The sequence below is a fragment of the Aspergillus alliaceus genome (assembly GCF_009176365.1).
Source record: "Aspergillus alliaceus strain CBS 536.65 unplaced genomic scaffold BDW43scaffold_32, whole genome shotgun sequence".
In the NCBI taxonomy this organism is placed as follows: domain Eukaryota; kingdom Fungi; phylum Ascomycota; class Eurotiomycetes; order Eurotiales; family Aspergillaceae; genus Aspergillus; species Aspergillus alliaceus.
The window spans coordinates 263378-285048 of NW_022474715.1; the positions used below are offsets into that span (position 1 = coordinate 263378).

At 48.1% G+C, this 21671-nt stretch overlaps 8 protein-coding genes across 8 annotated transcripts; 5 read left to right on the forward strand and 3 right to left on the reverse strand.

The window, feature by feature from the left end:
• The first annotated feature begins 100 nt into the window (after positions 1 to 100).
• Positions 101 to 2245, forward strand: BDW43DRAFT_281672 (M14 family metallopeptidase). Its single transcript, XM_032042539.1, has 2 exons — positions 101 to 569; positions 644 to 2245. The coding sequence occupies exons 1-2, from the start codon at positions 159 to 161 to the stop codon at positions 2036 to 2038; spliced, it is 1806 nt and encodes a 601-aa protein (XP_031898639.1). The 5' UTR covers positions 101 to 158; the 3' UTR covers positions 2039 to 2245.
• A 531-nt stretch (positions 2246 to 2776) lies between these two features.
• On the reverse strand, positions 2777 to 3369 carry BDW43DRAFT_133599 (uncharacterized protein). Its single transcript, XM_032038223.1, has one exon. It carries the CDS (start codon positions 3111 to 3113, stop codon positions 2811 to 2813), a length of 303 nt encoding a protein of 100 aa, XP_031898640.1. The 5' UTR covers positions 3114 to 3369; the 3' UTR covers positions 2777 to 2810.
• A 73-nt stretch (positions 3370 to 3442) lies between these two features.
• On the reverse strand, positions 3443 to 5390 carry BDW43DRAFT_312724 (dicarboxylic amino acid permease agtA; the record flags this gene model as incomplete). Its single annotated transcript, XM_032047418.1, has 5 exons — positions 3443 to 4757; positions 4808 to 4968; positions 5028 to 5034; positions 5115 to 5172; positions 5237 to 5390. The coding sequence occupies 5 exons, from the start codon at positions 5388 to 5390 to the stop codon at positions 3443 to 3445; spliced, it is 1695 nt and encodes a 564-aa protein (XP_031898641.1).
• Positions 5391 to 8315: 2925 nt separating this feature from the next.
• Positions 8316 to 8733, forward strand: BDW43DRAFT_281683 (uncharacterized protein). Its single transcript, XM_032042540.1, has one exon. The coding sequence runs from the start codon at positions 8491 to 8493 to the stop codon at positions 8677 to 8679; it is 189 nt and encodes a 62-aa protein (XP_031898642.1). The 5' UTR covers positions 8316 to 8490; the 3' UTR covers positions 8680 to 8733.
• A 2272-nt stretch (positions 8734 to 11005) lies between these two features.
• On the forward strand, positions 11006 to 12762 carry BDW43DRAFT_281689 (uncharacterized protein). Its single transcript, XM_032042541.1, has one exon. The coding sequence runs from the start codon at positions 11210 to 11212 to the stop codon at positions 12164 to 12166; it is 957 nt and encodes a 318-aa protein (XP_031898643.1). The 5' UTR covers positions 11006 to 11209; the 3' UTR covers positions 12167 to 12762.
• Positions 12763 to 13267: 505 nt separating this feature from the next.
• On the forward strand, positions 13268 to 17616 carry BDW43DRAFT_301487 (high-affinity nickel-transport protein-domain-containing protein; the record flags this gene model as incomplete). Its single annotated transcript, XM_032045055.1, has 7 exons — positions 13268 to 13503; positions 13666 to 13738; positions 13789 to 13874; positions 13928 to 14206; positions 14260 to 14405; positions 14455 to 15040; positions 15645 to 17616. 7 exons carry the CDS (start codon positions 13268 to 13270, stop codon positions 17614 to 17616), a joined length of 3378 nt encoding a protein of 1125 aa, XP_031898644.1.
• Positions 17591 to 18380, reverse strand: BDW43DRAFT_281701 (uncharacterized protein). The gene is made up of 2 exons (XM_032042542.1): positions 17945 to 18380; positions 17591 to 17889 (listed from the first exon to the last, which is right to left on the reverse strand). Exons 1-2 carry the CDS (start codon positions 18080 to 18082, stop codon positions 17740 to 17742), a joined length of 288 nt encoding a protein of 95 aa, XP_031898645.1. The 5' UTR covers positions 18083 to 18380; the 3' UTR covers positions 17591 to 17739.
• A 1251-nt stretch (positions 18381 to 19631) lies between these two features.
• BDW43DRAFT_312728 (ankyrin repeat domain-containing protein) lies at positions 19632 to 20370 on the forward strand (the record flags this gene model as incomplete). The annotated part of the gene is made up of 2 exons (XM_032047419.1): positions 19632 to 19981; positions 20040 to 20370. 2 exons carry the CDS (start codon positions 19632 to 19634, stop codon positions 20368 to 20370), a joined length of 681 nt encoding a protein of 226 aa, XP_031898646.1.
• Between the last annotated feature and the right edge of the window lie 1301 nt (positions 20371 to 21671).

Consider the following 21671-nt stretch of genomic DNA (forward strand, 5'->3'; position numbering starts at 1 on the left):
TGAGGCATAAACATGTTTCTGCCTCAGGCATTAGCCGCGGTCCAACCTCACCCTCATCATTCTTTTTAAGGCGCTCTGTCCTACTCGACCAAATCATACTTATAGAGCCCGCGATGAAGCTCATGATATAGCCTTTTAGTAATCCGATCCTCAACGAAATGAATTTTCTCTTATCTATCATTATTCTAGTCGCTTCGGCTGTTACTCTAACAGTAGCCGTTCCGGCTGGCTCCAGTATCACTCCGCCGCCGCCCATTGAGCCGGTTCAACTCCTGTCCTCACAGCCGTTCGATACTAGACGACCATGGACCAGAGTAAGAGACTGGATAATTGAGATGATCTGGGACCTCCCAAAGCCACTCTCCCATCGGCTCCCTTTGAAGGATGTTTCGCATGATCGGTCTCCCCCTTCCCGGGTTCAGGCGCGGTACGGCAGCGATGTGGTTTTGCGGTTTCGTGTGCGCAATGACAAAGAGGCCGAGGCATTAGAGCAGGCAACGGAGATCCTCTTTCTCGATGTTTGGGCTTCCGCCTCTGATTTTGTTGACGTTCGGCTGGCTGAAGAAGTCGTAAGTCAGCCTACTTTCCCCGCTCTCCCATCCATTAAATTGAAGCTGAACCCTTCCTAATGCTCTCCACATAGATCCCCTCATTGTTAGGCCTCTTACCAGACTCCCTTCGCACAGCTTATACTCCACTCATTGACAACCTGGCCGAGTTGATATATACAACTTATCCAACTCGACGACCCATAGGGCTCGAGGGACAGACCGGATTCCGCCCCTCTGTCCGGCAGTCAGACCAGATCGGGGACCTCTTTTTCCACGATTATCAGCCATTGTCTGTCATCGTCCCGTGGATGCGCCTGATGGCCTCTATGTTCCCATCGCATGTTCGCATGATTAACGTGGGGGTTTCGTACGAGGGCCGAGAGATCCCTGCGTTCCGACTCGGTGTTGGAAGCAACAAAGCCCAGTCTGCGCCACGTCGAACCATTGTCATTGTTGGGGGCAGCCATGCGCGAGAATGGATCAGCACATCCACAGTAACCTACGTCGCTTCGAACCTAATTACCAACTTTGGTAGATCCAAGGGCGTCACTCGCCTGCTGGAAGACTTTGACGTCATTCTTGTACCAACCATCAACCCCGACGGATACGTCTATACGTGGGAGGTCGATCGCCTATGGCGCAAAAATAGACAACGCACCAGTCTCCGATTCTGCCCGGGAATCGATATAGATCGATCCTGGAACTTCGAGTGGGATGGCGAGCGAACCCGCTCCAACCCCTGTTCGGAGAACTACGCAGGTGATGAGCCATTCGAGGGACTCGAAGCCGCGCAATTCGCGCAATGGGCCCTGAACGAAACACAGAACAATAACGCCGAAATTGTGGGCTTCCTCGACCTCCACTCCTACTCCCAGCAAGTCCTCTACCCATTCTCCTTCTCCTGCTCCGCCGTCCCACCCACCCTCGAAACCCTCGAAGAGCTGGGCATGGGCTTCGCCAAAATCATCCGCCAGACAACCCACGAGATCTACGACGTCACCTCCGCCTGCGAGGGAACGGTCACAGCCATGAACAAAGACTCCACCAAGACTTTCTTCCCCATCGGCGGTACATCCGGCGGCAGCGCCCTAGACTGGTTCTACCACACACTCCACGCCCTTTACGCATACCAAATCAAGCTGCGCGACCGAGGAAGCTACGGCTTCCTCGTTCCATCAGAGCACATCATCCCAACGGGCAAAGAGATCTACAACGTCGTCCTAAAGTTAGGCGAATTCCTTGTCAAAGAAGCCGCCGCCCCAGCAGACAAAGCAGACATAAACTGGGAATCCGACCTCCTAATTGATAATGACTCCGTTGCTCCGCTATCAGGTTCCGAGCCAACATCAGTCGATCAAAACGAGCCAGTCTCGAATTTAAAAACTACATCTATACCCTCCTCAGAAGAACAAGATAATGATTGGGAGCCATTCGATCTAGACGACGACGAAGAAGGACATTCCTGGGAACTTCGACGACGGAGATGATGGATGGTTCATGCTTTACATATAGTTATTGAAGTATTGGGTCCACTTCTGCACCGTTCTATTGTTTATTCTTGGTGCTTTTTGTGCTCTACTTTTATTCTTTCTTTTTAATTATCAATACTTGATGAATTAATGATTAATGAGTCAGATTTTTTAGAGTTGGAAATCTTGGGAAACTGTACCTAGTCTTTGTAGTTATGCTTATGAAAAAAAAAAAAAAAAGATAGTTCTGGCATAGCTTTATATGTTGATATTGTGATAGAAACTGCAATGGGGAATTTAGAATACAAGTCTCCATCATTCTACTAAAAGTATAGACTAAACTCGTTACATATATGCTAATTTTTCGCTATCTCCTACCCTAGCAAGAACGTCAATCCTAGGAGCAAAAAGCAATTTGCTAGTCCTGGCATAACCATCCCTCGTATCAAAGCTTGTGGGACACCGTTATTCTTCGGTCAAATCGGCCCAAATAGAATAAAGAATAAGTCTAGCATACAGAACTAGATAGTAACTATTTAATACAATAAACCCTCCTACCGTTTATAGTGCTATATTGACACCATAGATTTTATCACCCATGCTAAGTAATTACTCTAACTAAAGAAATACTGACTCTATATGACTATATACTTTCTACCACAGTTCTGATACTTAGGCCCTTTTCCGGCATATCTATCTATATATTAAGCACTCCCCCATGAACCCCGAATTCCTAACAGGCCAATGCACTTCCTTCGTAACACGGTACTAAATACCCAGAATACTTGTACTATACGTCCATAATAACCTCTAGTCTTCGACAAAAGTTAAAATAACCAGGACACAAAGTTCCTATAACGTCGGATATTCTATTAATTCGCAAACTTGCTACTGTAAACGTAGGCGTCAAAAGCTGAATATACCAAAGCAATCTTTTAAAACACCGAAATTTAATTAGTGTTTTATTACGCTTTACAAATGGTCTCTTCAGGGTTGGGTTTGGGCTACCTGCAGACAAGCCTAACAAGCTCGTGTTGGATGCCAAAATAAATAGTCGAGGAGAGGAGGTCTTCAGTGGTATGCTGGGGCCCATACAGTGATTACGCCGGCATTAAACACATTTGGGCGCAACGCAAGAAAGGTCATCACATGGAAGAGTGCATGCACTCACAATGACCTGGTCAAAGCGAAGGTATATATGCTCGAGGGTTGCCCTTCGCGTGGAACCCATTCTGGCCTTGAAATGAACAGTCGGCTTAAGAATAGTATCGGTTTGATATTGTTCGGCGCGACTACGCTCCACCGGAGGTCGAGCAGAGTATCGATAAATGTACGGTTTAATATAAGAGGAGACAGAACCAGAGTAAAGGTAGTGCTATTGAGGGGCATGAATTCATAAAATAACTATATTTGACAAAGTTCCTAAAATAGCCACGACACAAAGGTTCTGTAAAACCAGCTTCCCCTGCCACGCTGCTCATCCAGAACAGCCTTGCGGGCCAAGAACTCTTGCTCCTCACGATCGATGATGTCCTTGCCCGTCCAAAGGTCGACCTCTTCGGGCTTATAGCCCTTGGCGCCGGTAGCGAACTTGTACCCAAAGATCAGAATCAAATAGAGGGGAATGCCCAGATAGGCGGTGATGAACTTCTTGTAGTTGAAGTTGCCCCACTTGGGGTTGTGGGTGAAGACGTCGTAACTCTTGGTGAAGCAGATGAGAATGCAGAATGCGAGAGCGATGTAAGAGCCCACGGCGCCGAAGGGGGCCTTGTAGGCTAGGTCTTCCTCGGGGACATTCTGGGCCTTGCGAGCACGGATGAAGTAAATGTGCGTGACCAACAAGGAGATCCAGGCCAGGAGACCGAAGATTGTGACGAGATCCACGAAGTAGCCGAAGACGACCTTCGAATCGCTGGACACATTCATGTAAGCCAGGCAGGCGATAAGGGCACACAGAATGAGGGCGTAAACCGGGACACCACGCGAGTCGGTCCGCGATAGGAACTTTGGGGCCTTGCCTTCCCGAGAGAGACCATAGATGGTTCGGGTAGCGATATACAGATCCGAGTTTGACGCGGAAAAGACGAAGAGCAAGATGCATGCATTGAGAATATGAGGAAGGACCGGGATCCCGGCAAGCATAACGGCCACAACGAATGGCGACGCAGCAGCCGAGCTGGACTGTGAGGTGGCAAAGATCAGCTCTTTTGAGTTATATGGGACAAGGGTGCCCACGAGCAGGACACTAGTGATATAGAAGACCACAATTCGATAGAAGGTAAGCTTGATTGCGCGAGGAATGGTTCTCCTGGGATTCTGAGCCTCGCCGACGGTTACACCGATCAGCTCAGTACCCAGATACGCGAAAGTTGCAGAAACCATAGTAGACCAGAAGGCGAAGAACCGTCCAGCATCCCCGTCAGTGATATACGTGTTGAACGCGCCGGGCTCCTTCCAGTAGCGGAACCCTTTCCGGTCGTGATCAGGTCCACCTCCCAGCATCAAAATGAAGGAGAGCAAGATGATGCCGAGGATCACAATCACCTTGAACGATGATAGCCAGAACTCAAATTCACCGAAAAACTTCACACCAAAGTAGTTAATGCTGACAATGATCACCAGAAATACCGTGATCCAAACACCTGCGTTGACTTTCTCTGGAGGTATCCAATATTTTATGACCATCGCGCCGGCTGTCAGTTGATTCGGTGTGAGAATAATATATTTGAACCAATACCTAATATCCAGTCAGATCAACGATCAGTAACGCATGGCGGTGTAACTTACGTCCATCCCAGAGCAAATCCCAAAGACGGGTCACAGAATCGAACAGCATAACCAGTGAAACCAGAAGACAGGGGCAGCCAGGAAGCCATTTCTCCCAGGCCGCACATAACAGTATAGACGACAAGACCGACGACGGAATAGGAAATCAAGATCGCGGCAGGCTAGATAAAATGGTTAGAGAAAAGGTCTCCCATCAAAGCTCAAGAGGATATCCACTTACACCAGCCCTAAGAGAAAAGTCGCACGTTAGCATCGCAATATTCCCAAGAAAGAAGATGGGACGGGATTAAATTTTGGGAGGACTTACTTCGCAAGAGCTTCTCCCGTTCCAATAATGAGGCCTGTACCAATGGCACCTCCGATAGCTGCAGACGGTTAGTTACTCGCTCTTAACCGGTGAGCCCATACACACCCGTGGGAGAAGCATACCAATCATAGTAATATGACGAGCCTTGAGGTCCCGATGGAGGTCTACGTGGTGCTCTGAGGCGACAACACCTTCCTCGGCTTTAGTAATGTCGCCCGACATCTCTCTATTCATCTCGGTAGAGATGCCATCATTCTTCTCTCCTATCATCCCCATTGTATCGATTGCGCTCGGGCTGTGAGCAACAGTCCGTGGGGTCTAGGGAACGAAGCCCACGTCAATGGGTGGCAGGTGCTACCGTTACTTAAACGGAAGACTGAAATCCCTCTCTCACGTTACTCAAACCCTTTGGGAGTAGAGATGTGATGAGATGGGCGAAGGAAGCAGTTAGAGTAGCAGACAGAAGGAAAAGTAAAAGGACAGGGAACAAAACCAGGCGGGGGAATGGGTTAAATAAAAATAGTAATCATGTAACAGCTGGAGGATTTCCACGGAATACACATGGGGTGGCCGAGGCTTTGAGGCACAGAAGAATTAAAAGAAAAAAAAAAAAGGTTTAAAATGAAAATTAAAAAGATACGCTAATAGGTAATATGTTGCTGGATAGCACAGAAAAAAGTATAATTCATCTTACTATAACCATACTAAATACCTATTACATTTGCATGACCCGTTGCCCCATCAGAGACAATCTCCCAAACCGGAGATGATATGCCTGTCCATGAATAATTCCCCGGTGGATTTCTATGATAAAAATCAAACCAAGAATGCCTCTGGAATCTGCATGGACTGATTGGTGCTAATCTCACACAATCCCTTATTTTGGAGGCTCATCCGAATCCAATATAGTTTAGTACTATGGTCATGAGGAGGACTAAATCAGGTAAGCTCTTGATTGGTTGGCTCCCCGCCAAGATGTCGAAAACGGACAGCCTTGGCAAGAAAAAGACACGAGCTGCACACACCATTTTGCTCTTGGGCCCCACATCTTAGGAACGAAAGATCTGGAGATTAGCCTTTTCTGTTAGTCATGGAATCTCTCTCCGCGTCTGGGGTATTGACCAAGTGCATGCATGCACTCCCGATTCTTGTTTTGATTTTGGATTTTATCTTTATTTCTCACATGGCTTAACTACAAATTTAACCATTCTCAACAATGTATTATATCATGTTGTTATGTTTGAGAAGCGAAAAAAGAAATGGATCAAAGGAAAAGGGGAAAAGGGAATTGAGATAGGGAGAGCAAAAAAAAAAAAAAAAAAAGAAATGAATGTCAGATTCGCCTCGTCGATACTACCTTAGCTTCTCCCTCACCATATCTCTTTGTCCAGCCATGAGCTAACCAAAGGATAAGCAGTTCCTTGGCCGAAGGAAAGCGAGCGGGTCGGAGAAACAAGCAAGAGGGGGCGCCACAGCCCTTCGGAGGCCTCAGCCATTGGGGGGCGTCTCCCTTGGCACGGCTTGGCTTTCTGGTCTGTGGATAGTAGGCTTATAACTAGATACTTGACTAGGTAGGAGAAAGCCCACCCGAGCGAATCGTAGCGATGCCAATGGTCAGAGATTCTTTTACCGCGGACAAGCTAATTCACTCACAAGACTTTCTGAGTCTCCTCCTATGTATTCCCGGAGCAACATTCACAGGAGAAGAGGTTGGGCCTTGGGCCGCAATGCCGCTATCAGGTTAGTCTACAGTATACTATGTAGCCCGCCAAGAACTGCTATCGCCACTGTTTATCTCCCATCTCTTTACCCACCAATCACCACGGAGCACCGCTTATCTCTCCAGGCAGTGCTTCTAGAATACTGAAGGAACTTTAACTCTGTGCCTTAGGCTGAATACGTGATAGCTGCCGGCCGGAGACAATCCTAAAACCAACCTTTCACTCGATCAACGACGCCTCATCCTGAGCTCAAAGTCGTTTTAACGCGCGTGAAGCTCTCAATCGGTGCCAGAACCTTGTGAAAGGATTCCCTAACCTACACCCCGAGTGGGGCTAGTTGGTTTCTTGACAGTCGCCCCATCGCTGGCAGTTTCTTTCTTAGTGTCTCCTTATAACCGAATATGTTAGGTAACGAAAACCCCATCAGCCGGCGGCTTATCTCTCCCCGGATTATCCACTTTTCCCATGCCTTGGGATATGGGGCCTTCGCTTGCATGAACTGGACGTGGACGTACCTCGATGTAATTCTTTTTTCTCCCTCGACTGGATTCACATTAAGTTAGAAGGCGAGAGCATTTACAGATGAGCTGACAATATCCTTATCGGCAATCAAGATCAACAATATGTCTCCGCCAAATGGGATTGCCTCGCAGCAGCGGAAGGGTAGCGGGCAAGCCACGAGGAACCGGAGATTATGCCAAGAGAGACAGAGAGAGAGAGAGGGGTACCCCAAAGGATGATAAGTTGATAGTCCACTGATGACCACCAGAATCAGACAATTCTCGGGTACCTTAGTCGGCCCTGGACCATCCTTTGACAACGCAATGATTGGTAGAACCCAAAGCACACTTTATATCCCTCAATCGTGGCGCAGTTGGTCGAAATATTAATTCCCCAAACCTTCTTTGAAGTCCAGCAAGTCCAATCACTGCTATTAAATTAAACTTCGATGAGATTAAGATTGCGTGAGCTACCTGAAAGTGTCCCGGTAGTGCAGCCGAAGTAGAATAGTAGAGTTACATGAACAACCCGGATTCTATGAACTGAGGCGCAGATAACCTTAGATGACCGTTGAGAAAATCCTTCAAGTGTCGGAGAGCAAAGTTTCTTTGTAGCTCTTGGCTGCCTATGCTATTGGTTCCAGAGCTCTGGTTGTCTTCCTTGTGTTGCACTTGATATTGCCTGACGGAGGCACTGGCGCATGAAAAGTCTGATTTCTTAGAATTGCCTCATCTTCTTTTATCTAGATATCCCAGGGATTCCAAAAACAGCCAGCCAAGCTCGGCCAAGGTGGATACAATACTGAGATAACCAGATAAGCCAGCCATCTCCCTCTGTGGGCCCTTATCCTAGATAAGTTTGTTCAATTTGTCCCGAGAATTGGGCGGGTTCAGTGAGACATTCCTGCCATCTCTAGGGTGAATTGTTGAGGGTATGGTGAGTTCCTTACCCTTCCCCAGTGGGCTAAAAAATCTCGCTTAAATATATGCTTATGCTTTCGCTTACACTTACAGGGTTTCTAAGCGTAGGGTCTCTAAAACGTTCGAAAGCTAAACCTATCTAGAACCAAATTAAGGGAAGCTCCACAGCATGTCCAGTACTGTAGTAACCCTATTCTTGCAACCTCCGAGCATCCGACAGCGCTTTGCACTACGATGTTGCCCCATCACTGTACTATTAATACGACCGGAATGTATTTGTCACAATGTAATCACCAGCCAGTCGTAGCTCGAGGCATGAAGGAAACGTACAACAGAAGGCAAGTCCTTTACCTGATAAGAATAATAGCAATCACAGTTGACATCACCGGGCATCGTGCCATAATACGAGGGAGCATGGAATGAATCTAGAGAATGCGTATAGAATACCAACTTTGAGGCATACCCGCTAGTGTCCACAAGCCCTAGTCAGAAAAGATACCATGGAATCTCTGCTGTATACTTATAACTGGGTTCTGTTAAGCCAGGCCCCAGTGATTTTATCCAGGTGACAAGTCGAGACTGCTCTCCTTGATTTATCGTACCATGTGTAAAAGTCGCGCTCCTTCTGCGTATCATGCTCGTCACATGCAGCATGCACCGGGCTTATTTCGAGGCAAACCCCTTTCACCAACTCAAAGCTGGATAATATGACCATTATCATACCACTATCTGCGCCAAATGGTTTCACACGAACCCCAGTGTTCATTTAATAGAGTTGTTTTCTTTATCAATATCTTTCTCCCGTTTCCATGGCCGTCCTATGAAATGCTTGAGAACATAGCTAATGATGCGCATGGATCTATCTTGGCTCTTCTCAAGACTCCTCCTAGGTACTCTTCCAACTCCACCTTCAGGGGTTTGGCTTGGGCAGTAGAAGAGGGAGAACCTCTCGGCGTTTGGTTCTGCACAGCGGCGCACTTTGGTGTGATTTTCAATGCATCCGGCATACCTTGAAACTTTACCTATACACCCATGACCACACGGTTTCAGACGATGTATATAGTTTATTGAAAAGGCCGAACCCCAACTCGCGCTTGTATGCATTATACAGTCTACCTTTCGATGTGGCTTTCGCTACGATTGCGAACGTATTTACCAGACTCAGGGCCGACAAAGCTTTTTTTGTTCCTCATCGCAGCCATTATAAGCACAGGCTCATCTTATTTAATGAATTAAATCTAATTAGCATGGCAAAAGTGGAAAGGGTCTTCCTCAATAATGCCCTAGGCCGTACAGCTTGATGGCATCCACGATATTTATCATCCTCCTGCGCGCCTCAAACAGAGCAACAGAGAAAAGATCACTCTCAGAGATTATCACCACCGTTCAAATCAGAATGCTTCAAGTGCTATCCAGGTAAAAGTCAAGGTGCCTGTTCTATACTGTCACCCAGGTCGGCAACCCATGTGACTTGGCAAGGTGCGATTGTCACTTCCATGTTGAGGCAATATTGAAAACCAGTGCTTCGGCTGACACCGGCGCCTGGCCCATGGTTAATATAATCAGTTCACGTGGATTTCGTAGTAGGGCCACTTGGAAAAGAAAGTCCGAGTATTTAATCTGAGTTTTGCTAGTTAGCGCTGGAACCTATGTGAGGACTCCCACATTGGCTAGATAGTGTGCCAGCATCTGAACAACTCTATAGGACTAGAGCCCAGATCACAGAGAGCTATAGCTTGCAATTTCTTCCGGACGATCTGGACTGTCCTTCTTCACCAAGGTTCTGGTGACCCACTACCTAACATGGAAGCGTGGACGGCTCGGGTGCCGGCACATGTTGTACTCTTCTTGCGAGAGTATTAGGGCAGATTGGACGGAAACGGATTCCAACGTTGGCAAGGCTGACAGAACCTCAGCCGCTCCTCTAGACTGAACACCAATCCCACGCCACTCCGGCAGACCACCTTTGGAACTGAAGGAGAGGGGCAACCAGGGAATATGCCAACAGTACAGCCGATTACGCCACAAATACCCCCCAAAAATCACTCAAAGCGGGGTATAACCCACTGCCCAAGGGAAGATCATGGGCCGGAGATAAAAGCGTAAGCTAAGGTCTACGCTAGCGGAGAGCTTTCTTCCAGAACCAGACATCTACCGCCGCACCTGCAGGATTTCAATAGTTTGTGCAAGTACTTACACTAAGGCTGACCATGGCTGCAGGTGCATATCGCAGGATCAGCGCGTCGGGTCATCATTGGAGTGAGAGTACAGTAGAGTCGGTGTTGGGCGGGGTGATGAATTTGGCGCCAATCCTAGGGCGAGATGGAAGTCACATTGATTCGACTATACGATCGAGAGGAACGGGGGCTGAAAAGAATGTGTTGGTAAGGGTTAATTAGGTGAGTGATTTGCGTTGATGGTTGAGTGTTGGCGAAGCTGCTATCATGGTTGTATCCGAATTGAGGTAGTTAGGATTGGCCATTTTTAGAACTCTTAGTCCAAATGGCCCTGAGTTTACTAGGAAATTAAACGGCTAATTGATTCTATTTTGGTCATCACCCCACCAATCAGATGGACGTGACGGGTGATAAGCTGCAGGTTTCTGTGAAATTGTCACGGCCGGCGCTTAAGGTTATTGCGATGGAGTCCACTTATTGGGTTCCATCCCCTTGGGATACAAAATGACTGGTGAGGGGGATTTGCTATGATTAGAACAGGTATTATGATTATGCAGAGTTTGCGTGTCGTTCATCACCTTCCCCTCTTTTCAGGGCCAGAAAGGTATATTATCTGGTTGGAATTTCCTCAGGCCTCCCTTCTCTCTTCTCAACATCCGGCCCATCCAGTGAATAACCAGAGAATAATCTGGGGATTCCCCGTGGTGGTCAACCGCATTACGGACTCTTAAAGTCTTATTTTGTATTTAATCTGCTCTACTTATCAATATCCCAGCATGGGTGTCATTCGTCTACCTCGTCCAACGGGCGTTTACGTCCCCAGCTCTCCAATCCGCAGTCTTACTACGGAAATGATCTCTAGTCCCCTCTCCCCCGATTTCACTTTTGATTCAGAGACTCTTCCCCCCTCAGTTCTCCCAGCCCTCGGCTACATCTCCTCCAAGCTCGAGCAGAAAATGATGCACGTCACGTTGCTAGTAGGCCGTGGCAAGCCATACCCAACAGGCCAGCCATCTGATCTGATGGTAATCCCTATCGACGAGCTTGACCAACAAACATGGCGGACAGTCTACCGCGCCGTGGTTAAAGCCGCAAGCAAGTTCTCACTCGGCCAGAGCTGGACCGACGCCATAAACCGCAGTCAATACGAGCGCCAGGCCAACGAGTACCTGGTCCAACAATCGATCATGCAGAACGAGGTCATTTTCAGCCGAGAAGGCCTGACTTTGCTCAACGTGGACCGAATCTACACATTCAAGCGCAGACTGTGCATCCTGTCCAACCAAGGCAGAAACCCCGAAGCGTCCTGCGTCACGTCCTGCGTGCAGCTTCTACATCGTACCATCGATGATTTCCAAGGTCGCCCGTTTAGTAAAGCATTCTTCCACCGCGTTTACGAGCAGCTAGATGTGCGGGATGAACTCCTGGCCCACATCGCCCAAACTTATAAGAAACAATTCGGCCAGGAGGGAATCATCTTGCCGCCACGGCCGCTAGCTGAGCACAGCAGCCGGAACTCCCCGAAGCGCACCGTTCGCGCGCGCAGGGAGCCCAATCCGCCGAGATATAGAGCTGTCCCGACTAAGCGGGGACCTAAGACTCCACAGTCGGCTTCCGATGTGACGCCTATCACGAAAAACGAATGGAACATTCTCATGAACTCCGATCTCCGTAAGGCTAAGCCAACCGTCACCAAGTGGACGCCGTCGCCGACCGTTCTTGCCGCGGCTTGATTCGAGGACTGAACGGCTGGATGTCTTCCGGCATCCCTTGCCTTACTGTAAACCTCCATTTATACCGTGAAGTTGACAGAGCTATGAGCCTGCAACTTCAGGTGTTTTTGCTTTGATATGGCGACAACATCCCGATGGGATAGTTGAATCGTCCACCAGATGCCACACGCCAAGAATGACTTTGGCCGATCCCAAGTGGACCCAGTCCGTCATCGGCGAACCGTCCAACTCGGCCTTTGGCTGCCTACCTCATACAGCCGCCTATCAAGTATACAGAATAGGCTCTCTCAAAGAGGGGTATACCCGACATGGAGGCGTGAAGTGATCATGAGATTGGTATGTGGAACTCGGATTGTGGCCATGTCCACTCCGCTTACACTATTCCTCTCAACGTGAAGAGGGTCGTGTCCAAGAAGACACAATGTCAGAGCCTATAGGGAGCCTAAGGCGGCGACCACGTGACCTGACCACAACACCAAGGAATCTCTGTATAATAGATTTAGACCTTAAGAGAACCAATTCTACACATGTGAGCTACACCAGCTCTATCACACAATAGGTACATAGTGTTAAAAATAAAATTGACACATTATGAAGCATTTTATCTCAGTAGTGGGGTAGGGTCACATCGGCACTCTCCGCCGAATATAGTGGGGGCATCGGCAGTCATCGGCCGTGACATTTCGCAGATGTACCAGATTGGAGTCAAGGCAATAGAATATCAGTCAAATATACTTATGAAAGAAGTATATCATCCGGTCGCTGTACCGCTTTCAGAGACTTGGTCTTCCACGCCGCTGATCCAAGATCGAGACTCGCCGGAATAGCGCAAGGGACTTGAAAGGAGAAATCCAATTGGAACTCAGACCCAAGGGAGGAAACAAGCTTTAATTTGCTCCGCCTTTTGGTTGCCTTCAATTGATAATAGCTTTTACTCTTATCAATCCTTCCAGGGTTTTACCCCACATACGAAAGAATAGAATAAAGGTCCCTCGATTCTGGCCAGCAAGACTGTCGGATCGGAGGGATAGGATATTTCAACCACACAAAAAGGAATCTCGTGAATTCGGTTTCTGCTGCACAATATTCTACCTGCGAATCATGCGGGACTCCTCCCCTCCCAGCTTCTCGGGGGAGACGTCAGATCCCCAAAGTGTCGATACGAAGAGCAAATGGGCACCCAAATCACTTATGCGACATGCCGAACGCTCGCATAGTCGGATACCGGGTGTTCGGAAAATCCCTTTTCGTGCTCTAGCTATCATATTGTTCATTGCCTTGATCAATATTATCGTATGGATTGCAGCTGCTATTGTTCTGGTAAGATATCCCCCGATGTTATAGTTCATGATCATGACGAAGACATCTGGGCTCGATACTCCATGTTTGGATATAGGCTAACATGTTTATCAGCGTTACTACCCGTATGTCTCATTGCTTGGATAAGAATTTTGCGTATGCTAAATAACGGTCCCTTGTCGATACTAACGATGCTATAGATCTCTAGTCTCTAATGCCGTCCTTGCGTATACTCTCGGGTTGAGACATGCTTTCGACGCCGATCATATCTCTGTATGTGCCTTTTATCCTGCACTAGTCGCTTAACTTACATGTCACAATAGGCTATCGATCTGATGACCCGAAGGTTGCTGGCAACGGGTCAGAAACCTGTCACTGTGGGAACCTTCTTCTCGCTTGGTCACTCAACGTGAGTGTTCTCGCGTCCTATAGTTGACTAACACGACTAATAAATAATGACAGCATTGTTATCATCACTTCTATCGTTGTGGCCGCCACTGCGGCCGCCGTGTCATCACGCTTTGACAGCTTCAGTACTGTCGGCGGAATTATTGGTACATCCGTCAGTGCTGCTTTCCTGATCTTGCTAGGACTTATGAACTTCTACATCCTGTACAAGCTGTACAAGCAGATGCAGAAAGTATTAGATCTCCCGGAGGGCCAAGAAGATGAGGCCTGGAAGATTGAGGGAGGTGGTATCCTGTTCTCGGTGCTCAAGAAGATGTTCAAATTGATCGACCGGTAAGTTGCACCACATCAAAGGCCAAAATAAGCACTGGCTAACCAATCTATAGTCCTTGGAAGATGTATCCGCTTGGTATCCTGTTCGGTCTTGGTTTCGATACATCTTCGGAGATAGCTCTCCTTGGCATTTCATCTGTTGAGGCCGCACGAGGCACGGATTTCTGGGTCATCCTCATCTTCCCAATCCTCTTTACAGGTGCGTCTAGTTTATAGTTTTAAATATACAATGGCTAATATTCATTCAGCTGGAATGTGCCTCCTCGACACCACTGATGGAGCTCTCATGCTTTCACTGTATATCCAGCCCGCTGCTAACTTCCTCCCACCGAAGGATGACAGTTCTGCTGCCGAGACGCCGCTGATCGGCGAGGACCATGAGATTCAACCATCCCAGAACCACCGCGACCCTATTGCGTTCCTGTACTACTCAATCGTGCTGACCTGCTTGACTGTCGTCGTTGCCATCGTGATCGGTGTCATCCAACTCCTCACCCTAGTCCTCAACGTCGCTGAACCGACCGGTAAATTCTGGGATGGCGTGCAGACAGCAGGAGACTACTACGATGCCATTGGTGGTGGCATCTGTGGGTGTTTTATTATCATCGGCGGTATTAGTGTTCTTGTGTACAAGCCCTGGAGAAGGTGGGTTGCAAGAAGACACGGAAAGACCCTCGTGACGGACGAGGAGGGATATCGCGACAATGCCGCCGCAAGTCAAGAGGCCCCTATCCTAAGTGAAGAACAGGGCGGTGCGCCTGGTGCCAGCTACGGTGCTATCAGCAAGAAAGGTGCATCTCAGGTGGCGGTGAAGCCGGTGGATGGGCCTAGTCGGTCTGGCTGAAAATATTGTTCTTAATATGGGTTCGAATGGATAGATATGAACGACATGAGGATTTGGCGCGCGATATGACTGAAACAAAAATTACACGATTTTTACACGAGGTTAATGATCTATAATCTATATACTCTTCCATTTTTGGTATGGGATATGTGCCTCAGGCACCAGTAGGCGCATGACATCACCATCCTTACTCCAATAAATTTCTCGACACAAGGATCGCATTCCACTTGATCTTAATACTGTATCCTCGCCATGAGGTCCTTCATCACTTCATTCTTATCTTTGATAGGGTACTACAGCTGAGAAATTGACGATCTTCAACGGCTGCGGGGTGTGCTTCAGTTGTATAAATACGGGGTCGGAAAAACTAAACCTATACAAGCTCGATTTCCAAGTATCAGCATCTTCAGACATGAGCGATGGAGACTTACATTCAATTTATCCTGCATTGAAGATATTTTCAATTATTATACATACAGTTATCTATTAACTACCCCAATGTTTGATATGTATACGAAACAAATGGATGTAACCCTCTACCATGTCTGATGATATATCCGAAACCTCATCTTTACACGACGGTCATGGACCTAGCTTTTCATCTTATGCCCCTATATTCGTGCTACCTACTCACCTTAGTCTGGAAGCACTGCATCATATCGAAGAGTCTCTTGTCAGTCGAGATGCACGTCTGACATACGATGCTTCTGAGGCGAGATTGATCCTAGGCAAAGTTGGGCAGAAGAAACGAGCTGCTCTGGAGCTCAGATCTCGCGGGGTATGGACGGAGGATCTTGATCTTGCGACTACGGAAGTGTCCGACAAGCGGAGCCGTGTACATGAGTCCAATACGCGATCCAAGGATGCTGTCGCAGAAGTCGAAGTGGTCGATCTTAGTACGGAGTCCGAGAGTGAAGAAGATGGCGTGCAAAGCAAGCATGATACTGGCAGACACTTAAAGAGACCCAGGCCTAGATCCATATCATCAGATCGATCATTGGTTGCTTTTACTCAGGCAAACACTTCGATCTCCGATGAGCAAACAGATATCCTCCGAGTTGTCCGTTTGGAATGGCTGGACAAATGCATCGAGACAAAAGAGCTGGTACCCATTGAACCCTTCATGGTATATCAAGCTCGCAAGGTCGAACGGCCTGCTACCCAACCCAGCAGCACATACACAAAAGGCTCACAAGCAAGCGATATACTACAAAGAGCAAGGCAAGACGCCGTATTCAAACCACCACCAGCACTCCCCAACAGATTCGCTCGCCGACACGAAGCACCATCCAGCCAGCATCACCCACCCAAGCTATACCGACAATCCACGTCCGAAAACGAGGAAACTGCCCCCTTACCACCGTCCCCGGATTGGGTCAAGAACAACACCTTATACGCCTGCATGCGCTCCGCACCCCTCCACCCACCCAACGAAAGATTCATCAACCAGCTCATCAAAATCCGGCAGACGCGAGAACTCACCCTAGACGAAATAGGCGTGCGAGCCTACAGCACCTCCATCGCCTCAATAGCCGCCTACCCCTACGAATTCCGCCGTCCATCCGAGGTCCTCACCCTCCCAGGCTGCGACACCAAAATCGCCAACCTCTTCGCCGAATACCAACAAAGTGAAGACGGCACCCTCGAAGCCGCCACAGCCCTAGACACAGATCCGGTCCTCCACACCCTACACCAATTCTACAGTATCTGGGGCGTGGGCGCCAAAACAGCCCGCGACTTCTACTACCACCGCCAATGGCGAGATCTAGACGACATAGTCGAACATGGCTGGAACACCCTCTCCCGCGTACAGCAAATCGGGGTAAAATACTACGACGAATTCCTAGCGGGAATCTCCCGTCCCGAGGTCGAGTCGATCGCCAGGATCATCCACCGACACGCCAACCTCGTCCGTCCTGATGCGCGCTACGACGGCCGCGGCGTCGAATGTATCGTAGTAGGAGGGTACCGTCGCGGGAAGGAAGCAAGCGGCGACGTGGACCTCATCCTTTCTCATCGCGACGAATCCGTGACCCGTAACCTGGTCGTCGATGTCGTCGCTAGTCTCGAATCGGAAGGTTGGATCACGCATACCCTCGCCCTGCACTTGACGACGTCCAATCGTGACCAGCAGACCCTCCCCTACAGGGGAGACGATACAGGTAAACACTTCGATAGTCTGGATAAGGCCCTCGTTGTCTGGCAGGATCCGCATTTCGAGGACGGCACTCTATTGCCAGAGGCAGATGATGAAGAACAGGTCCGTTTGAAACGGAAACGGAATACTAATCCCCACCGCCGCGTGGATATTATCATTTCCCCTTGGCGCACGGTTGGGTGTGCTGTTCTCGGGTGGTCGGGGGATACCACGTTTGAGCGGGATCTGCGACGGTATGCGAAGAAGCGGGGGTGGAAGTTTGATTCTAGTGGGGTGAGGGAGCGGACGTCCGGCGGACAGGTGATTGATCTTGAACGGGAGGGGAGGACGTGGGAGGAGAGGGAGAGGCTTGTAATGGAGGGGTTGGGAGTTGGTTGGAGACCTCCTGGGGAGAGATGTACACGGTGAGTTGAATATCACATATTGGATATCTATATTCACTATAGACTGTCTATTATACGGCTTTGTATATACCCACCTTTCCATCTCTTGGGCCCAGAGCAAGGAGGAAACCACAGAACCAGCCACTTCCTACAGCCCATCTAAGCACACTAGGCATCTATCTCCGTACATCCTCCGAAAAGTACTGCCCCGACCAAGCAGCCTATCCGGCACATCAAACTCCGCCAACCTCCCACACTCAAAAACCGCAGCCTGGTCTGAATCCAGTATAGTATCCAGCTAATGCATCCATCAGCAAGAAAACAAACACAGGACAAAGCAGGGATACACATACCCGATGCGCAACGCTAATAATAGTATACCGCCCAAACGCTTTCTTCATAACCTTCTGCATTACAGCATCTGTCACCCCATCAGCATTACCAGTCGCCTCATGCAGGATCAAAAGCCCACTCCCGCAATTCCTTAACATAGCCCTAGCCAGACAAAACAGCTGCTTCTGACCATGCGAGAGCGGCTGGTCCAGTAGCACGGCATCGAATCCCCCGCGACATTCCAGCACATCTCATATACCAATCCCAACGTTCGAGCGCAGTTCTAATCTTGTCGCCTGTGGCTATACCCACTGGATCGGGGTCAAAGTGAAGTCAAACTCTCTCGAACAGCTTGTTGGACCAAAGGCATTATCCGTGCAGCGTCCAGCTCCACTTGGGAGGAAATAATTATCAGTCAATTGCTCCATTGATGCAATGTTTGAATTCGCGAGTGACGGGGTGGAAGAGAATGGCTATGGATATCATACTTCAAGAAGGTAAATCGAAACGCTAAGCCTTAAGGCAAGTCTTTGATTGCGCGTTTGCACGTTTTTCAGTCCACGTCACGTTAGTTGCCTAGCCCTCACAAATTTGTCATTCAAGCTCCGACCTCAATAATTGCAGTATGTATGCCATTCATTATGAAAAGTAATATGTCATTCGGCCTTATATTGCTAGAAAGGTTATGGGACAGGCTGTAAAATTTAGCGAATCATATACTGATGGAAATAAGTTAAGCTATTTATGCAACAATATATATCGAGTAACGAATCCCAGACCTTGACAATATAAACCCAGTACCCCAGCGTATATATCTGAGAAGTTATATATTCCGGTGTTTACCTATCCCAGTGTGATATACTCCCACCGTTGTTAAAGACTTCCTCAAGCCTGCGGATGAATACTAGCAACAGCCACCCGCTCCCAGATACCCTCATAACGATTGATGAAGCCGAAGCGCTCTCTTTCAAGACCGTTTGATATTGTAAAAGCTGGTGGACAAATACCGCTGGAATATGCCTCGAAAGGAGGAAGCATAGAGTCCGTTCATGCAATGCTACCATATTCGGGGGAAAAGACGTGGATTCTGTACTGTTCTGGGCAGTTAAATGGGGAAAAATTCTTATTACCTATTAAGGGTCAGTGATATCGAAATAAGGACTGATATTGGTGCCGCATGCTTGGTCACTGCTGCAACAGAACTGCTCAGCTCTGATATGATGCAACTGCTATTGAGCCGAGGGCCTGATCCTAACTTCCAGCTTCCTCTAAATAGTTCTTTGTTCTTTTTTGAATATCCTAAGTGACACCGAGAAGCCCAAATTCTAGGCGCTCATGGAGAAATCGAGTATGCTTCTGTACTGCTTTCTCTCTTTGCAGCTCGACTAGGCAATGCACCTCAAGGGCGGAAGACTATTGAAGAGTACTTTGTACTGCTTTTAGAAACCGGATGTAATACCAATACAAGTACCGTGGATGGCAAGCCGGCATTACATTTTTGTGTGGAAAGGAATCGGCGAGTCAAAGAGTTAATACTACATGGAGCGGATGCTAATGTCACGATGAAGAATGACATCACCCCATTTCATCTACTTAAGCCGTCCAAAAGATCAATTACGTTATTCAAGTATTTGCAAAATTCGCCACGGGGCGCGATGGGATGAAATCTGCTCGATAGGTAAAAGAATACCGCTTCACGAATGGGCCATGTCACGAGGCAAAGTCCTGAGCTTAGAATACATGAAGCCATACCTCAAGGACTGGAGTATCCCAAATGGGGTCGGAGACACCCCTTTGCATCTTGCAACCGGCCAAAACGAATATGTGAGCAAGCAGTTGATCGATCTGGCGGCAGATGTTAACTTCGGAAATCGCAACGGAGAAATCCCTTTGCATAGTCTATACTCAGGGACCATTAATAGCGAGCTTCTGCTTCACCTAGCAGCAGGAGCAGATCTCAAAGCTAAAGATAATGCCGGTAAAACGGTGGTTCCTTTATCAGTGTTGAAGAGCTTACCACCGATTCCGCGGTGCGCCGCGCAAACTTGTCAATCTTGGTGCGAACGTGAACGCAACAGATCATAACGGCAATGTAGTAATCCATTTGATGTTCAGTCGAAATGGTACTGTGAGCGGTCTACCTTTTGTTCTCGAGGCTGGAGCGAACCCATTCCATGTCAATCATGATGGAGTTATGCCCTTTCATTCCTTGATGAGACGAGGCTATCGATCCAAAGGTCTACCTCTCATTCAGTATATTGATATCCTGATAGCAGCTGCTGGTCCTATTCAGGTACGCAACCACAGAGGCCGGACATTTATGCATACCATGTGCGGCGTGGAGCCGTATCACCATGCACGTTCCTCCTCACAACCAAAAGCCATCGACCACTTCCCTACTTCCGATATTGATGCTACGATAGAGACTAAGGACTACAAAGGCTAAAATTCTATTCATATTGCTGCGTCTATCGCAGAGGAGACGGTCTCATGGTTGATTTGCCGAGCAAACCTGTCTGCCCTCACACAACATCGAAATCTTCTGATATAGCTGCTTCTGCCAAACCTGATAATATCATTGGGCTACTACTGGCAAACTATACAGAAGCCCAAAAGCAAGAAGCCGCTGACTAGAGAAATACATCAGAACAAACACCTCGACGCCTGTCGCTCATGTCGATTGGAGAGTGTAGAATCGTTATTAAAAGCCGAATCGAAAGCCACACTAAGAGATAAGGACCACAACATTCCTCTTCATGCTTGTGCAAATTTTAGCAGAAAGTGTAATATTTCTTCACTGAGACGGGATTCTCTGCGCCAGAGGGTACAGAACCATCATGTCTTATGGCATGATGATGAGACATGACGAATAGCAGGAATTATCCATTTATTGCAAGCGTACGGATCTCCTCTCGCTCAAAGCAGAGATGGAAAGGCTCCTCTGGAATTTGCTGTCAATAACAAGCTTGGGGAAATGGTTGTTGCTCTATCTACCGATACTCAGAGTGCTGATGCAGGCAAGATTTTTTCGATGGCTCATCACGAGAACGCCGGTTGTCTGGCCGACGGGCTAATCAAAGGTGTTCAGGCAAAGCATGATATATTGACGGACAGTGGGGGACTTCTCAAGATGGGAGCCTACGGGATTTTTGAAGAGCTCACAATACGAGAGGATTTCCGTGATATGGCAAGCAGTCCGAGCCAAGATTTTCTCTTTTACACTAAGCACAATGGGGCTTTACGGGTTTGTTTGAGAAATTCGGCAGGATGAGAGAAGACATTGATTGGATCAATGGAGCATCTTCACTACCTTCAGATCTCGGAGGAATTGTCCCTCCATCCCTTTTCACAGTAGTCAATCGAACTCTGCCTAGTATGGGTCTACCGCTCCTCGTCGTGGAAACATTCAAAGCAGGAGTTAATATCGTCAGGAACTGGCAAAATGATGACAGAAGTGCTAACGCAAAGCAAAGTGCAGCACACATCCTGGCTAGGTGAGAGCATTGGTGGCATACTGAAGCTATGGAGTATCTTGAGCGGGGGGCAGATACGGAACTGCTTGATAGCCAACAACGCACACCACTCCAAGTTTCCATGAAAGGGGCATATCGATGCTTCAGTATAGTAAAAGTATTACTAAAGCATGGTACTAACCGGAATGTATTAAGCAAACAAGCACTCTCCAAACTAGAGCTCTCTCTCCGATGTCTGAGGCCACCGACAATTCTCGAATGGTGCGTTTATTGA

Excerpts from the sequence above, each read along its gene's own strand:
- BDW43DRAFT_281672 (XM_032042539.1), top strand. The coding sequence starts at position 159 with ATGAATTTTCTCTTATCTATCATTATTCTAGTCGCTTCGGCTGTTACT. Across the intron at positions 570-643 it reads TTCGGCTGGCTGAAGAAGTC|ATCCCCTCATTGTTAGGCCT; the intron begins GTAAGTCAGCCT and ends CTCTCCACATAG.
- BDW43DRAFT_133599 (XM_032038223.1), bottom strand. The coding sequence starts at position 3,113 with ATGGGCCCCAGCATACCACTGAAGACCTCCTCTCCTCGACTATTTATT.
- BDW43DRAFT_281683 (XM_032042540.1), top strand. The coding sequence starts at position 8,491 with ATGTTGCCCCATCACTGTACTATTAATACGACCGGAATGTATTTGTCA.
- BDW43DRAFT_281689 (XM_032042541.1), top strand. The coding sequence starts at position 11,210 with ATGGGTGTCATTCGTCTACCTCGTCCAACGGGCGTTTACGTCCCCAGC.
- BDW43DRAFT_281701 (XM_032042542.1), bottom strand. The coding sequence starts at position 18,082 with ATGTTAAGGAATTGCGGGAGTGGGCTTTTGATCCTGCATGAGGCGACT. Across the intron at positions 17,890-17,944 it reads TTATTAGCGTTGCGCATCGG|CTGGATACTATACTGGATTC; the intron begins GTATGTGTATCC and ends TGGATGCATTAG.